Source organism: Ceratotherium simum, chromosome 4 (genome assembly GCF_057802395.1).
Source record: "Ceratotherium simum simum isolate JZ-2026a chromosome 4, ASM5780239v1, whole genome shotgun sequence".
Lineage (NCBI taxonomy): Eukaryota > Metazoa > Chordata > Mammalia > Perissodactyla > Rhinocerotidae > Ceratotherium > Ceratotherium simum.
The window spans coordinates 27,247,501-27,266,012 of NC_141903.1; the positions used below are offsets into that span (position 1 = coordinate 27,247,501).

An 18,512-nucleotide genomic window follows, 5' to 3' on the forward strand; every position below is an offset into this window, starting at 1 on the left:
TGAGTCTGAACTTGAAAGACGTATAATATTTTCAACAGCACGTTAGTAGGAAGGAAAGTAAATAATGTATGGATAAAACACACACCCACACACTCTCTCTCTATTGATGTTAATAGCGCTCATTTTCTAAGAGCCTGGAGAGGTGATAACTAGACACTGTGCAAAGTGCCTTTCTTACAAAACCTCACGAGGTCGGTATTTTGGTTATTCCCACTTTGCAAATGAGAAAACTGAGGCTCAGAAACGTAAGGCAGCTTATCAAAGGTCACACACACTAAGCAGGAGAACCAGGATTCCTGACCCCTGAGTCTGGTCCCACTGCCTTCCACAGAGGAAGTGGGGAGGGAAAGGCCTCACACATGCATGTCACGATCTGGCTGCTGAGCATCTCCCAGGCCTCCCTGACTGCCAGCACCCTCTGCTCAACAGAGGTGCCCAGCTACAAGTGTTCATATCCTTGCCCAGAAAAATGGGCCACCAGCCTGCTCCCAAGTCCCCATCTCCACTGCTGCCCCTGACACTCACCTTGGAGTCTTCTGCCCCAAAGGGGATGCCACATTGCCTCAGCAGCTGCTGCAACTCCTCCTCACTGTAGGAGCCAATCTTCTCAAGCCTGCAGGTGCCCTCCTGGAGCAGCCTCACCAAAGCACTGCCATTGCCTGCAAGAGACAACGGTGCTGATCGGAGGGCACTGCCGCCAGCCAAGAGAGGACGCAGGCAGTCCCTCACGTGTGAGGATGAGAACAAGGGGCTCAACCTACAGGACAGCAAGCAGTGGAAGCGGGCTCTGCCCGAGCACTGCCCTGGGTGCTGGAGGAGGTGCACTGGAGGCAGGTCTCATGACTTCTGCAGATACTGAAGTTTCTCAGAACTGGCTTCTGCCCTTGAACCATCTAGGGGAGATATCCAGCAGAGTGCCCTTGCAGAGAACCTCCAAATGTGTCAGCTTTCAACCTTTTAAGGTTTTTTAGAACCAAGATTTCAGATGCTTATCACAACTGTAGCAACGAGAGGAGCAGCAGCTCTCATTTAAAAAACGCTCACTTTATACCACGTTCTTGAACCTGCCTAATCAACAGAACTATGTGGGGGCCTTAAAAAAAACAACTCCTGGGCCTTGAAGTATCAAACATGAGGTAGGACCTCAGTATCTATTGTTAGGAAGCACTGTTTGAGAACCAGTGGAATAAACATTCTTAATACCTATAAAATCGATTTAGCAGGTCATATCCAGGGTTTTAAAAATGAAATAAAGAAAATAAAGTATACTGCATTTGGTAAGGAAAAGTACTGTTTTGTGAAAGCTTTGTTTTAGTTACAGATATACACACTTATGCATGCTTATATGAGTATCATGCTGGGTCATGATGCAGAACCTATTTCTTACTGTGAGTTGCAGTTAAAAAACCAAAAGAGTAGAAAGCTATTGCTCTAACTATATTAGCTCACTTAACCTTCACAACCACCTAGGTGGTAACAGTACCATGCCCCCTTTGTAAATGAAGCAACAGAGGCACAGGGCAATCAAGGGATCTGCTGGAGGTCACACAGCTACTAACTGGCACAGCTGGGAGTCAAACCCAAGTTGTCAGAAACCTATGCCCTCAACAGCTAGTCCAGGGCCTCTCAGTGTATATCCATGGAGCATCTGCAAAACCATCTGAAAGACCTGTGGAGAAGGCACACTCCCCGGCCTCCCCTACACTCTTCCGTGAGAATCTCTGGGGTTGGAGCCTTGTCATCAGCATTTCTCAGAGAATTCCCACTGTTCAGTGTAGTGCATCCCAGAAGGCTGACAGAGAGACTGGGGGGTCGGGACTATACAATAAGGCCAGCAGCTCTTCACAACTCTGTACGATGACTTTAATCTCTAGGGGATGTCATCACAGGTTTTCATTATCTTTCCAGAGGGAGCCCTCTAGGTGGGCCTAGCACCATCTCTGGCATTTGTGCTGTCTTGCCATGGACCATGTTCCAGACTGCTGACTGGGCCCTTCCCTGACCCCAGTCAGCCACCAGGTGGCCTTACCAGGTACTGGCTGCACATCCAGGTTTTTGTCTTTCTCAGTGTTGACGACCACAGCTCCTCTCATGAGTGGTGGGAAGAAGGGGGCAATAACAGAGGCATCAAACTTGGTGATAGGGATGCTGGCAGGGAAGGCCACCTGCTCAATCACCTCTGTCTCCATCGTGGCCCAAAAGTCCTCCACGTTTACCTCACTAGAGCCCAAGAACTCAGGCCAGGTGAACTAAAAGGTCAGGATAAAAAAGGTCAAACTGTAGGAGCCACAGAATATTAGCAACACAACAGCCTACCTTCTGGATACACTTGGGGCAATCAAGGCTGGGGCGGCGGGGGGAGACTGACAGCCATACAATGATGGGACACCCCCAAATCTGACATCTTTGTACCTAACTGCCTTTGGCCACATTCCTTTCTCCTGAACCACAGCGCTCCCTAAGACCTCAACAGTTCCTAAGTCCCTTCTGCATCTACATCTTTATTCATGTCATTTCCCTAAAGGAGAGCCACCCTGAGGACTTGTATGTGCCAGACACTGTCTAATCAACTACTACAATACAAGCCAGGGGGTGGTCTGAGGAGAGACTCCGGCAGTAAGGGACAGAACAAGAATACAACAAAGGTCTAGTTCCAAAGCCCAAGTCCTTAATCCCCATACCCAGCTGCCAGGGATAACCAGAATAAAATTTAGTGACATTCCACCTACTTCCAAGGCCCTGCTGATCCCTCACCTCCTCCAGAAGGTCCTCCCAGATCTTGCCAGCACACAGCTATCTCCTCCACCTCGGGCAGCACTTACTTACCTATTGTCGGCATGTAGCAGTTGAGCTATTCAGTTTTTCTTCTTGTATGTGCTCTGTGTGGTCCTCAAAGTGTGACCCTGATCCTATTCCCTCCATCAGAGTCATCTGCATTACTTATAGGGCTGATACCTGGGCTGCATCTCAATCTGTATGAACTAAATCCTAAATTTGCATTTTAAAAAGATTCCCTAGGTGAGTGGTTCTCAAAATGTGGTCCCTGGACCAGCAGCATGAGCATCACATGGCAACTTGATAGAACTGTAAATTCTCGACTCCAGACCTACTGACTCAGAAACCGGGTGGGTGGGGCCCAGCAAGCCCTCTACACTACAAAGTCTGAGAACCACTGTCCAATGTAATTCTTAGGCCCGCGAAGTCTGAGAACCACTGCTCTAGACAAAGGCATCTCCCCTGTCTTACTCTCCTTTGTTCTCTACCCCACAGGGTGCCAGGGCCTGCTGTAAGCGGCACAAATCTCCCATCAGTTTCACAAGGTAGAGCCTTCCCTCCCCACAAGAAACAGGGGGACAGAAATGCCCAGTAAGTGTGCTGTGTGCACAAACTGACATGACTATCGTCATCAGTCCAGAAGGTCCTTGGCTATAAAGTCCCTGAGGGAAGGGGCCAAGCAGACAGTCTCCTCATGGATGAGTGCATATTTAAGGTTTGTTCAGTGCAGCCTGTTCTAGTTCATAGACTTCAGAATACTCCCTACCCCCTTCTCCTCACATGCACCACACCACTCTGCACATACAAAAGAGAGAAGATAAAGTCCTGGTCTCTAGAAAGAAAATACCCAGTACCACAGAAGGGAAGAGACATGCATACTGAAAGTGAAGGGAATGCTACTCCATTCTGTGAGGAAAGAGCCTTGACTGGGACAAGGCAGGTGGCAGGCAGGACTGGGAGATGTGAGCTCTGCAGGGAGGCAGGCTTCTGCTTATTCTGGGAGCCAAAAAGTTTCTGCAGCCAGATGTGTTTAAAAAAACCAGAGCTCGGAGTCCCAGGAGGTACTGGTGAGCATGGGAGTGCTTACGAGCTCAGACTCCAGAGTCACACAGCTAGACTGAAGCCAAGTCCCAGCTCCACCCCTTCCTAGCTGGCTGAGCTTGAACAAGCCCCCTGGGCTTCAGCCCCTTCACTGACAGACTCTCACGGGCTTAGGGTAAGAAGTCAGTCATACAGTAAAGCACTGAGTGAACTTGGCATATGTAACAAAATGCTCAATAAGTCACAGCTGCATTACTATTAATATTAGCACTAGGCAAACAGATGTGAATGAGTCTGGAAATAGCTCCTGGTGAGATAACACACAAAAGCAAAGTTTTTTTACAGTTCATTTTATCTACAAGGAACACTTAGAAGGCTCCAGAAAGCATTATGCTTGTTTTCATATGTCTTATTATGCACCACCATCCTTCAAATGGAAATATTTGACCAACATATGCATTTTTTTTTAATTGGGAAGAAAATAAGGAATATAGATTAAATCCCTAGTATGTTCAGCTGGCCACACCAAAATACACCGAAGCTTTCCTCCAGAGGTCTAGCACTACCCGCCGTGGCGAAGAGGGGGGCTGCAGGTCCACCACCTAGAGTCACTTCATGTTCCAGTCCTCTGGGCCACTATGGTCAAGTTCAGAGATGGAAAGCCCACGGCTCACCGCGACTACTAGCATACTCACGGGCACTCTATACCTATGCATGCCAACCAGACCTCTCAGCATGATCACTGGAAAGAGTTAATCAATCTGTGGGATTTTTTTTAAAACCCTGTAGGGTTTTAAAAGGAAGATTCCCCATTGTTCTCAGTTTGCTAAAGTTTTATCATAAATGGGTGTTGAATAATAATGAAAGACTTTTTTACATCTAATGAAATAATTATATGGGTTTTCTCGTTTAAAACTGTTAAGTAGTGAAACTGTTACGTAGTTTAAAACTGTTAAGTACTAACTGTTACATTAGTATATATATTTTTTTTGTGAGGAAGATCAGCTCTGAGCTAACATCCATGCCAATCCTCCTTTTTTTTTTTGCTGAGAAAGACTGGCCCTAGGGTAACATCTGTGCCCATCTTCCTCCACTTTATATGGGACGCTGCCACAGCATGGCTTGACAAGCGGTGCATCGGTGCGAGCCTGGGATCTGAACCCGGGCCGCCAGCAGCGGAGCGTGTGCACTTAACCACTACACCACGGGGCCAGCCCCCATTACTATATTTTCTAATGTTGAAACAATCTTGCTTTCCTGGGATAAACTTGGTCATAATGCATTGCTTTCTTTATTGTTAGATCTGATTTGCTATTATCTCATTCAGAACTTTGGCATCTATATTCATGAGTTTAGTTTTGTTTTCTGGTTTTGTTTTCAAGGTTACATGGCCTTATACAATGAGCTGGGGAAGCATATCGGCTTCTGCTATGACTGGAATCATATATTTCTCGAATATTTGTTAGAACTAACGTATAAGCCATCTGAGTTTGGTGTATCTTTGTGTGAACATTTTTTAGTTAAGAACCTAAGTCAGGGGCTGGCCCGGTGGCGCAAGCGGTTAAGTGCACATGCTCTGCTGCGGCGGCCCGGGGTTCGCCGGTTCAGATCCCGGGCACGCACTGACGCACTGCTTGACAAGCCATGCTGTGGCGGCATCCCATATGAAGTGGAGGAAGATGGGCACGATGTTAGCCCAGGGCCAGTCTTCCTCAGTAAAAAAAGAGGAGGATTGGCAGATGTTAGCTCAGGGTTGATCTCACACACACAAAAAAAAGAACCTAAAACAGATCAGGTCACTCTTTTCCTCAAACCCCTTCAGTGGCTCTCCATGTCAATCAGTGTAAGTCCTTACAATGGCGCATGTGATTCTATGCGAGTCTGGCCCCCTGGAGCCTCCTGAACCTCACGTATCCTACCTCTCTCTCCACTGCTCACATACTCCAGCCACACTAGCCTCCTTCCTGTTCCTCAACCGCACCCAGCAAGCCCACCTCAGACTCTTCTTCCCACTCCCTCAGCCTGGAATGTTCTTCCCCCTGAGAGCTACATGGGCTTCAGATCTCTACTCAAATACCACATATCAAAGAGACATTCCCCAACTATCCTCTATAAAATAGGAACTCCCCTTCTCCACTGCACTGCTTTCTTCTCCTTACCCTGCTTTACTGTTACTATGCTACTTTTAATTAATATATATTATATATTATTATATTAATATAATATACACAATTATTAACAATGTTTGTTTCTTTTCTGTCTCCTCAAACAAGAATGGGACCTCCATGAGCATAAAAACTTTGTGGGGTTTTTTACTGCCATTTCCCAAGTGTCTAAAAAGTGTACCTAGTTCATGTTTAATAAATTTGTTGAACAAGTAGCAAATGCCTCTATTTCCATCTGCCTGCCTTAGATGAAAACCTGGGCAGTGGCAGGAAAAAGCCACTCACCTCACACAGGACAGCACTAGAGCCATCTGCTCCTGAGGATATCATGCAGGAAGGTGAGAACAGTTCTAAAGGTCACTCACAGTGGCTGATAGGCACTTACCTCCACACTCTTCAGTGCCAGCACGTTTTCCTCATTCCTCTGGGCCATTTCCACTTTGGGGGCCACACCACAGATGCCACAGATCATGTCATTGTAGTCCCGGACAGTGAGGCACTCGAAAGCCCAATAGCCACCGCACAGCAGCTCCTGCAGCTGGCTCAGCTCCTCTGAGGTCAGAGTCTTCTCTGAAAGGAGAGCAAGAGCACTGAGGTCGCAGAAACAGACCCTGAGGCCACTGGGCATGAGCCAAGGGCCAGCAAGGATAGCAATTCTGCAAGGCTGCTTCTCCCCTAAGAACACCCAAGAGTACTAACCACCCTGAGGGTCAAGCACCCTGGCCTTCAAGTGCTCAGGTGGCAACCCAAAGGGCAATTCCAATCCGAGTTGGAGCTGCCTTGTACTAAGCACCTACCAGGCACTTGACACTGCTGAGAGCTTTAAACACATTAACCTATTTAACTCACATCTTTGCGAACCAGGAGCTATTATTATCCTCACTTTATAACTGGAGAAACTGAGGCACAGAGAATAACTTGCTCACAATCACAGGGCCATTAAGTGGCAGAGCCAAGACTCAAACACAAGCCTATCTGACCCTAGAACCTTTGCTCTATACCATGTGACCTCACAGCAGGGAAGGTACAGGGGGCCTGGAGTCTGCAGGAATGGGAGAGGAAAAGCACAAACAGGAGGAGAGCAAGGGGAAAAATAATTTCTAATAGTAAGGAGGGTGGTCTCAGCATGAGCACTGGGACTGGCAGCAGACCTCCAGAAGCTGTGTCTTCAGAATGGTCTATTAACATGCATTGAGGCCAAGTCTACCAACGATCAAAGGATGAGCCCCTAAAAGTCAGTTTAATCTCATGCTAAGGGTCCCCAGATGCATGGAAAGACTCATGATTTCCAAAGTCAGTTTGGCATTTGTAAAATTCAAAAGCAGAAGTGTGTTAGGAAGTCAAGAATATCTCCTTTTCAAAATATCAGACTCTCCTCCAAGAGGACTCTTTCAACTAAAACCCATCACTGAAAATTCCCAGGGAGCTTAGAACTAAGCTTGGGAAAGGGAGGGAGCCAATCTTTACCTGTTTGCTCCTGCACCGACTTCAGAACAGCACTGATCGACACTCTAGGGTCCTCTCCCAGCTTGATCTGGTTTCGGATTGCAAAAAGCAAGTCCAGGCTCACTAGCAGCTTGTTCCCCACGTTAAAAAGACCTGCAGGTTAAAAAGAGGCAACAGAGAAATTCACTGTAACATCATCCAAATGGCAAAAAACTGGAAACAAACTAAATGTCCATCAATAGGGGAATAGTTAAATAAATTAGGGTACATTCATAAAATAGAAAACTATGCGTCATTAAAAAGAATAAGGTAGACCTAAATGCGCTGACATGAAGTTGTCCATAATACATCATTAAATGAAAAAAGCAAGTAATGAAATACGTAGAATTTTTTTTAATAAAAAAAGAAACACCTCCCTACCACCCAGCTCAGTCCTCATGACCAAAGGCATCACTGCTCCTCTACCTGTCACAGCTGCACCACAGGGAAAGGCCAGGAGCATCCTCTAGCCCAGGGATGTGCAGGGGATGTAACAAAAGCTATAAAATCACCCCTACATCAAATCCTGGGATAAAAGACTCAGACGAATTTTTTTGTGTGTGTGAGGAAGATCAGCCCTAAGCTAACATCCATGCCAATCCTCCTCTTTTTGCTGAGGAAGACTGGCCCTGGGCTAACAACTGTGCCTATCTTCCTCCTTTATATGGGAGGATTTATATGGGACTTTATATGGGACGCCGCCAGAGCATGGCGTGACAAGCGGTGTATCGGTGCACACCCAGGATCCAAACCCAGGCCGCCAGCAGCGGAGTGCGCGCACTTAACCGCTGCGCCACGGGGCGGGCCCCAAGACTCAGAGGAATTTAAATGCAGTCAATTTAAAACAAAATAAGGTGATTTACATAATGCACAAATTTGTACAAAAGCAAATTTTGAAATATGTGTTCCCATTAATAAGAAGGGAATAAAGGAATGGGCAAGGCATTTTTAAGTATGATATCAAAAGTATTTTGAAGGCACAAAGGAGACGATCAAGACTCTGATTACATCAAAATTAAAACAAAAAGCAGAAAAAAATACCTTTGTATCCCAAAAAATCACAAATTTAAAAGACAACTGATAAACTGGAGAAAAACTCTCAACAAAATGCTCCAAAGAATGGAAATGTTCACAAAAGAGAAAAAAACACAAAAGATACAATCTTCCTAGTAATCAAAGAAACAGAACAAATTAAGAAATGATATACCAGTATTCACCTACCAAATTGACAAACTTTAAAATATTATAATATTCTATAAAAAGTTCCTAAAGCTAATAAATGAGTTTAAGCAAGGTCACTGGATACAAGGCCAACAGAAAAAACCCAATCGTATGTCTCTACTAGCATTGAACAGTCAGAAACTGAACCATGTCATTTAGCACTGAACAAAATGAAATACTTAGGTATAAATCTAACAAAATATGTGCAGGACCTATAAGCTGAAAACTATATAACATCGATGAAAGAAATAAAAAGAAAACCCAATAAAATGGAGAGCGAGACCATGTTCATGGATTGGAAGACAATATTTTTAAGCATATCAAACTTCTCAAAATTGATCTATAGATTCAACACAATCCCAATTAAAATTCTAGCAGGATTCTGTAAATACTGACAAGCTGATTCTAAAATTTATATGGAAATGCAAAGAAACTAAAATAGCCAAAATAATCCAGGCAAGAACAAGGTTAGAGGACTCACACTACCTGATTATAAGACTTACTATAAAGCTATAGTAATTAAGACAAGTGTGGTGTGGGCAAAAGGACAGACAATATAAACCAATGCAACAGAATAGAGTGCAGAAACAGACCCCATATATTATCAATTGATTTTCAACAAAGGAGCAAAGGCAATTCAATGGAGAAAGGACGACTTTTCAACAAATGGTGGTACAACAACTGAATGTCCACATGCAAAAAAAATGAACTCAATCTGGGCCTCACATTTTATACAAAAATTAATTCAAAATTGATCAGAGACCTAAACATAAACCATAAAACTATAAAATTTTTAGAGGAAAAATGATCTTCACTTAGATAAGAGATCTTAGATATAACATCAAAAGCATAATCCCTAAAAGAAAAAACTGATGAATTGGTTTCTTCATAATTAAGAACTTCTGCTCTGTGCAAGATTCTGTTAAGAGAATGCAAAGACAAGCCACAGACCATAAGAGAATATTTGCAAATCACTTATCTGACAAAAGACTTGTATCCAGAATATATTAAAGAACTCTAAACACTCACTGGTAAGAAAACAAACAACTCAATTCAATGGGCCAAATATAGAACAGATACTTCAAAGAAGACAAACAAATGGCAAATAAACCCATGGAAAGATGCTCAACATCATTAGTCATCAAGGAAACACAAATTAAAACCACACTAACACACCTAGTAGAATGGCTAAAAAACAAAAACAAAATAGACAATACCAAGTGCTGACCAGTGGAGCAAACTGCAACTCTCACCCCTTGTTGGAGGGAAAGCCAAATGGTACACATACTTAGGTAAACAGTTTGCCAATTTCTTATAAAACTAAACATACACTTACCATGTGGCTCAGCAACCTGACTCTAGGCATTTACCCAACAGAAACGAAAATTTATGTTCGCACAAAAACCTGTACACAAATGTTGACAGCAGCTCCATTTCTAACTGCCCAAAGCTGGTAACAACACAAACGTACTTCAAGCAGTGAACACATAAACTGCGGTACACCCACACAATGTAAAACTGCTCAACAATAAAAAGCAACAAACTATTGATACGTGCAATAATATGGATGAATTTAAAAGGCATGCTTAGTGAAAGAAGCCAGACTCAAAACTTACATCCTATGATTAGATTTATACTGACATTCTGGAAAGATAAAACTAGAGGGATGGAGAACATCAAACGGCTGCTAGAGGATAGCGGTGAGGGGTGGGTTTGATTACAAAGGGACAGAACAAAAGAATGTGTTGGGGTAATGGAATTGGTTGGGTTACACAACTCAGTGCCTTTGTCAGAACAACTGCACAACAACAAAGTAAATTTTACTGTATATAAATTTTAAAATAACGTTAAAATTAAAAAAATAATAATCCTAGGTACTACTGGCCTAGATAGACTGCAGAGAAATGGCATTTTCATTAACTGTTGGCGAGGGCATAAAACACTACAAATTCAATTTGGCAATACAAGATTTTAAAAGCATGAATTCAAAATAAGGCACCATAAGGTTCTGAAGACAAAGAGAATAAATAACAGTCTAATCTTCAGCACTCAATTCTACATATAAAACTCACGATTAAAATCTCACAATGGTTGGTACATGGTAAATGTTCAGTAAATGTTTGATGTTGATGAATGAAGGGGTGAATATGTAGCAATTCTACTTTCCAGCATTTGCCCAAAGGAAATAATTAAGGCTGTACACAAAGATTTCATTAGAAAGAGGACTCCAAAACGGAGAACCACGCACTCCTTAAAAATGGTCATGTATTTCTCCATTTGCTGGCACGGGAAGATGCCCATGATCTACTGCTACATTTAAAACCTACATTCCTAAACAACATTCAGTACAACCCCACTTCTGCTGAAAGAAAACTATAACTATAAATCCTTCCATGCTTTCTCATACTCTGCATGGATGAATAACATCTGGAAGATCAGAAAGCACAATGTTAAGTGTTTGATCTCATGGCAGTAGGATTACTATTGATTTTTAGTTTCCTCTTTTACTTGTCAGAATTTTCTAGTTAATTTTAAAATTAACTTTATTTAGGGGCCAGCCCGGTGGCGCAAGCGGTTAAGTGCGCGCGCTCCGCTGCGGCGGCCCGGGGTTCGCTGGTTCGGATCCCGGGCGCGCACCGACGCACTGCTTGGCAAGCCATGCTGTGGCGGCGTCCCATATAAAGTGGAGGAAGATGGGCACAGATGTTAGCCCAGGGCCGTCTTCCTCAGCAAAAAAAGAGGAGGATTGGCGGATGTTAGCACAGGGCTGATCTCCTCACAAAAAAAAAAAAAAAAAAAATTAACTTTATTTAAAGATCCCAGATAAGAGAGTCCTAACACTTGAGAGGTAAATGTAATCTTCTGGGGCTAAGTTCTGAGTTCTGTTCTGAGACATCCAGGAGGGAAAAATCCCCTCTTCCTCAGGAGCCCCATCTGAGAAGGTCCAGGGCTTACAGGACCAGAGGTCTGACCCACCACGGTTGTTCTCAAGCCTGCTCTGGGGCCCTTTGAGGGAAGAAAGGCTGGCACCCACCTGTATAGATGTCCATGAAGCTATGCAGAGCCAGACAGTGGGGATTCAGACACATCTTCACTTGGGCAGTCACCACCTGCAGCCGGTTGGCTGTCATCAGCCAGCATTCCTGAGGCCCAGCAAGGGAGCTAGTACCCGAAACATCACCAACAAAAAACAGAAAGGAAATCAACCTCTTTATGTAGTTCCAGGGCTCAGTGATCAATGGCAAAACTCACAAGACTTTAATGCAGTTGGCAAATGAAGGTGCTGGAGCTTGCATTCCAAGGTTTTCTAGGTGGGTATTCCCACTTTGTTGAAATCTGGTCTGTGGAATCACCCCTAAAGTAAATATAACTCTCAATCTATTACCCAATTTAACCAATCCCACTGAACTCCCAAATCCAAGCATTATGCTGGGCAGTCCAGATGTAAACTAAATTCTAAGTTGGTGACAATAACTTTCAGGCATTTTCAATGGAAATAATGGATAATTACTAATTATTATTAGTATTTTACTTTTAGCAATTGGAAAAGTAAAGGAAACCTAAGAAAAGCAGAGAATAATATCTTCAAAGGTTATAGCTTTACAGTTGTTGGAAGAAAGGGGCAATATGGGCCAAGTGAGACGGGGCAGCTAGGGGCAGGGTAAATCTGAAAGGGGTGCTTACTTTTGTCCCCCTTTGAATAATGGGCTGCTACAGAGAAGGCACTGCGTGGATGGAGACTCATAATAATTCGACCAAGAGGTCTGCTCGATGGTGACTGTCTCCTCACTCACGTTGGACAGGATGAGTCGAGAGCTGTTGAGTTCATGAATCAAGGCGAAGACCTCGGCCAGCTCTGACTCATTCTCAGGAATCTGCAGGACTTTGCGCAGCAGCTGCAGTGTGGACTGGCGCTGGATCTCCCTCTGGGCCACGCTCAGGGGCTCTGTGGCACTCAGCACATCTGGGAGTGGTGAGCTCGCCTCCTGGGAAAAGAGTGGATGGATCACCAAGCACCCAGGGCACAAAGAGCCAGCCTCAGGCTAAAATCACGACAGACTGTGAGCGGCAGAGGCACCCATGACTGCGAGATGGGAAACCTGGGTTCCTAACCAGCTCAGCTAGTAACTCACTGGGTGACTCACAGCAGATGCTTGCTCTCTGGTGCTCAGTTTTTCTACCAGCAAAATGAGAGGATTACGCATACCTCTTAGCAATGGATTCAAGACTCAGCTTCCATTCATCAGGTAGCGGGTGTGGGGGGTAAAAGACCTGGGTTTTAATTCCGGATATGTCACTTAACAACTATGCATCTGTGACCCAAGGCAATTTACTTAATCTTTCTGAGCCTCAATTTCCTCACCAATGAAATGGAGCATCAAAATACTAGTAATCTTCTAGAGTTGTTGTACAGAGGAAACGACATATTACAAGTAAAGCACTTAGCACAATGCCTGGAATGCACTGAAAACTCTATGAATGGCAGTTTTTTGTTTTTTTGTGTGAGGAAGATTCGCCCTGAGCTAACATCTGTTGCCAAGCCTCCTCTTTTTGCTGAGAAAGACTGGCCCTGGGCTAACATCCACCTCCATCTTCCTCTACTTTATATGGGATACCACCACAGCATGCCTTGATAAGCGGTGCATAGGTCTGCGCCTGGGACTCGAACCTGCGAACCCCGGGCTGCTAAAGTGGAGCATGAGAACTTAACCGCTATGCCACCAGGCAGGCCCCCTGAATGGTAGTTTTCACATATAAACTATAAGAAAGTATCTGTACAGCTTAATGTATTTATCTTTAATACTTTGTGGCTACTAGTCAGAGCCTTTAAAACAGATCCTACTTGGGGCTGGCCCAAAAGGAATGAAGACAGTTATAGCCCAGAGATGTTGCAGTCTTAATTACAGCCGCTGAAGACAAACTGCATAGAAAACATATGGCCACCAGGGGGCTCCAAAGAGCAATGCAAAGGTCCCTGAGTTTCTGACCAGTGTAATAAAATACAATATAGCATGGAAAACAATGATGACATTTTATTTCTCTAAAATTTAGGAGATTGGAGGGTGAGGGAATGTCTGAAGGTAAGGGTCCTGGGGGTAGGCAGCTACCAGTTAGCCAAAGACAGAAAAATATAAAAACAGTGGGATTTGAAATCAATTGGCAAGAGGTCCCTAGACAATTCCTGCCTGACCTGGAAAGTTAAGTCACGTCATCATCCTAGATCTAGAGACCAACATCCACTTCTGTACTGCAAACCACATCAACAGCTACAATAAAATGAAGGGGAAAGGAACGTTCAGAGCATCTACCTACACAGAACTCAATTCCATTCCATAATTACTGATCAACACATTGTGTATGCAAGCTCCAGGGTTAGAAGGTATGGGGGAAACAGATCTCTTGGCCCTAAAAGAGATTATGGTCTCATTGGGAGCTTAAAGAGGGAGTCAAGACAGTGTGTAGTCAACGCTATGTGAAGAGAAGCACATTAAACGCGTGGAGAATCCAGGAAGAAAGCTCACTGCCAGCAGAGGGCACCTAGCGGAACAAGAGAATCTGATGGAGGCTCTGGACTCATTTACATGCAATTTCAGGAGTTTTACAGGAAGCTCAATTCTGAGTATTCTCTAGAGCTCATGGCCCAGAGAATAAAATGCCCAGAGCTAACCCATCTTGCCACCTTGTTTTACTGATGGGGAAACTAACACTCAGGAGAGGGAAGATTCCAGCTCAGGGTCACTCCCAGACAAGTCTCTCAATTCCTAGTCCCCGGGTTTTTTCCACTAAGCCATCAGTGCCCACATACTTCAGTTCCACTCCCCTTTCTCACAGGATGATAACCTCAGAACACCACCTCAAGCACAGCAACAGTCCTGGAGATCAGAGGGTGAGAGTCATCTGCCAGAAAGGCCCCTCCCCATACGCAAAGAAACCTTGACGCCTGAAGCAGTTCTCCCCACCTCTCCAGTCCTGTCCACTCCAAACCCCGCTTGGGCCTCTCCCTGTTCAAGGACATTCAGTGGGACTCCACTGCCTAAAAAACTGCCCAGTCTAGCATTAAAGGTCTTCCATGATGTGGCCCTGACATGCCTTTCAAGTCATATTTTCCATACCCCTCCCCACACACCCTCTCCTCTCGCCAAATAGAACACCCACCAACTCCCTACCTCTTCACTTTTGCTCACGCTTGTTCTTGAGTACAGCATGCCTTCCCCTTCCATCCAAATCCTGCCCATCTTGCAAGGTCTGGCTTAGATCTGGAGTGGTCAGGCTCCATCTCAGATCCTGACCTGTCCCACGTGCCATCCTCATGCCCCCCCAGGCAGATCAGTGACATTTCTCTAATCACCCTCATCATAGTCACTCCATTTGCTGCCTCAGATGCTGTCACTTTCTGCTCCCTTTAAAAAACTCACATGTGGAAATTCAGAAAACCTCTGAAAATGCCCATTGTTCCTGGTTCTAACAATAAAAAAAGAGCACTAAGGAGCCAAGTGGAGTATGTTTTACTAGCCAAATAGTCTGGATCATCATCAGAGAGCAGGTTTGCTAAGACTGCTAGAGGTAAAGCTCTGCAAGGAACCTGAGAAGCAGCGACTTAATCTACGAAGTCTTAGGGTTGGCACTCTCTGTTTACCAAAATACTACTTACAGGTCCTCCACCAGGCCTCAGAGCTAAAAGGATGTAACCCTTCCATCCCTCTCTTCTTCCCAATCCTATTTAAGGCCTATGTTGCCATTCTCTTTGGTGAATGAATGTGCGGTCCACTGGGACAGAAGGTTCTCAGAGATCAAGGTATCTGGTCAACTCCCTCACCTTGGCAATGAGGACAAGGAGGCCCAGAGGGAGGAAGGCACTTGCCCAGGTTCAGAACCTGTAACCTGGTGCTAGTTCGGTGCTCTAACTACTATCATGTATGAAGAAATCCTTTTATTTCTACTAAAATAGGTCCTCTCAGAAAGTCCAACCCAAGGCCAGGGGGTGTGTTTGGGGAAAGAACTCACGAGAGCCTTGGTGATTTTCTCAGTCCGGTCTTTGGCAAGGTTAAAACCACAGCTGGGACAAATCCGCGGTTTGTGCCGGTTGGTGTAGACATAGCTACAAGAGGGATTCTTGCACTTTCCCCGGCCTCTTGATGTAGCGAGGCCCAAATCCTAAAAAAGTAAGACCAATGTTCAATTCTACAAAAGTTAAGTTACATCTGGGTGAAGCCAAGAACCAAAATGACCAGCTATCAGTAAATCAGAGAGGAAAGTGGCAATTGCAAAACCAGATTTATAACTTCCAAAGGGCCTTGAAGCAAGATCCCTTCTCTGTAGTTATCCCCTTTCAATCTTAACATAGCCTGCATAATTCTGGCAAGTTCTGCCCCATCTGTGAAACAAGTGAGTTGACTGTCAAGGGTCAGAATTCAAATGCCTTCCGGGTCCAGGCAGTTGACAGAGTGAAGCAGGCCTGTTGTAACAAAAACTGCTAGAGACCTCGGTGAACTAAAGGTTTCAAGCCCAAAGACAAATTGTGACTTCTGGACTATTTAAGCTCAAAGCTCTGGTACCTAGGATTCTATGACAAGTTGCTGTCTAATCAGCCAGAGATGGTCCAGGGCAGTTCCCCCTAGGTGGTAATCTTAGTGGCCGCCTGCAGCCAAAGGGAGGGGGGCAGTCAGGGTATGAACGGCATGGAGAAGGCAGTAATTAGGTCTTTGGAAAAAGAAACCTGAGCAGATCTCCAGGATAAGAGACACATTCTCCTTAAGAATCAGGCCAGACTAGGTACCAACCCACCATACCATGCTGTCTTGTTCACTACTTAATCCTCAGCACAGGGCCTGGCAGAGAGCAGGGACTCAATAAAAACTTTTTGGAATGAATGACTCTTCCTGCACCTGTCTGCCTGCTTCAGGTAAGAATTTTTAAAAATTTAGCTGCTTTCTCAAAATCTGTCCATCTTACTCAACCAAGCCAGAGAAGCTGCCAAAAGGTATCTGGCTGGTTGACATCTTAAGGATCAATAAAATCAGAGAATGTTCAGAGCAAGAGAAGCCCCAACATGATATCTAAACCAATGCAGCATTCTACAGACAGTGGAAACTGAGGACCAGAGAAGGAAAGAGCCCTGCCCAAGGTCACAGGGCACCCTAGCTGCAGAGCCAGAACCACTTCTGGACTGGGCCTTTCAACATCTAGTGTCTACTCCACTGCTCCATGCTGCTTTCCCTGCAAAGGGATGACCCCAGTCACACATTTGTTTCTTAGGGTATTAATACATGTTATATTAATGATAAAGCTAAGGAGGAGGGAAAAACTTGGTGGGAAATGCCAGGCTAAACAAAATAAGCTGCTTTACTAAAGCACTTCTCAAACCCTTTAAGATACTAGTATTGAATGTGACTCTGTTTTAGGGAGGAAAAGTACATTTCCCAAACTTATCTGTGGGACACACTTTTGAGGCTAAAAGGTCCAAAAACTGTTGAATACTAAAGCTGGACTGGATTCTCATCTCCAACTACTCTCAACAGAAATATCCTGGTCTCGGCTGGCCTAAACTTCCTAGATCTCACCTGGGGAAAACAACAAACCTGGCTGATTCACCCAGTAGCTATCATTTGTATCAGGGACGGGATCTTCAGAATCAATGATCTATCCCTGACCCTACTCTCATTCCCATACCACTCCACACCCCCCTCAGACTCTACTCACCCTCAACCACAAAACCAAACCACCTCCGTGTCACCCCTCACCTGGCTGCACTTACCAGTGTGACAGTGCAGCTGTACTTATATGGAGGAAACATATCGGGCTTGACCTCTACAACTTTCACCTGAGATGTCCTGTTGGCCGGGCCATTTGGTAGCTGTGGGTCACAACAAATTATTTAGTGCTTCTGAACCTCAAACTCCTGAGGTCCTGTGTCCTGAAACAGCTTGAGGAAAGTTTCCCAGGGAATTTGTACAGCTATGCTCCAAATGAGCCCCCTGGGATGCTAGTCAGCAGCCACCAGTGGACCAAAGGTGAAGTGTTCTTTCAAGGTCAGGGGCTGCCTCACCCTCCTGTGCAGCTTCTAACACTGCATATTAGAAACACCACAAATCGGATTTATAATTACTATCAAGTGAGAAAAGCACACGATAGCTATACACACATACGTGGTGGATAACATTAGCATAGAAAAAAGTCTGAAAAATTATTCAGTAAAATGTCACAGGATGAGAGGAAGATCATGATTGTTTCCCCTTTTACCACTATCTATAACATTTTCAAATGTTCTACACGAAATGTAGATATTACTTATATAATTTAAAAAGAAAGAAAAGATGAAGAAAGCATTCTAAATTAAAAGTAATTATTCTGTAATACTGAATTTAGGCTGATTTTCCGAATATAAGATTTCATGTAACTTAACTGGTTTAAGACTAGCAAAAGGTCTTATGGCTTTTAACAAACACCCAATGTTGCCAATCAAAAGGAAACTATTTACAGAGAAGACTGGGAGTTAACACAAGTAAAGGGACTCTAAGGGCTGGAAATCTAGGAAGCGGCTGAAGCAGACTAGATTATCATCCTTCTACACCCCAAGATCACACATGCACCCAGTGCCAACACCACCTCTGGGTGACAGACAGATCAGCCTTCAAAGTAAGAGCCGGTTGATATTCTGTTGGGGCAAATTAAGAACTATCAAACGAAGAAGTTACCTGATATAGAGCACATGGCAAGTGAGATGGCAGACCAATTCCCCTATTCCAATTTACTTCATGACAGAGTTTTCAACTAGAGGCCACAATCCACTGAAGGGTCGTGAAATTAAAGGATTGAAACCAGCAT

The 18,512-nt window shown here is 44.4% G+C and overlaps 1 protein-coding gene across 3 annotated transcripts in view; it reads right to left on the reverse strand.

The window, feature by feature from the left end:
* HMGXB3 (HMG-box containing 3) overlaps positions 1-18,512 on the reverse strand; it is a 47,037-nt gene that overhangs the window by 5,075 nt on the left and 23,450 nt on the right. For 2 of the 3 annotated variants that reach the window (XM_004428654.2, XM_014786181.2), the window contains 8 exons: positions 17,443-17,541; positions 15,693-15,842; positions 12,372-12,673; positions 11,722-11,849; positions 7,449-7,580; positions 6,367-6,551; positions 2,030-2,249; positions 526-659 (listed from right to left, as the gene is read on the reverse strand). In XM_004428654.2, the coding sequence (XP_004428711.1) occupies positions 526-659; positions 2,030-2,249; positions 6,367-6,551; positions 7,449-7,580; positions 11,722-11,849; positions 12,372-12,673; positions 15,693-15,842; positions 17,443-17,541 (1,350 nt within the window). The remainder of the gene's footprint in view (positions 1-525; positions 660-2,029; positions 2,250-6,366; positions 6,552-7,448; positions 7,581-11,721; positions 11,850-12,371; positions 12,674-15,692; positions 15,843-17,442; positions 17,542-18,512) is intronic. The other variant, XM_087429575.1, reaches the window with a different exon arrangement.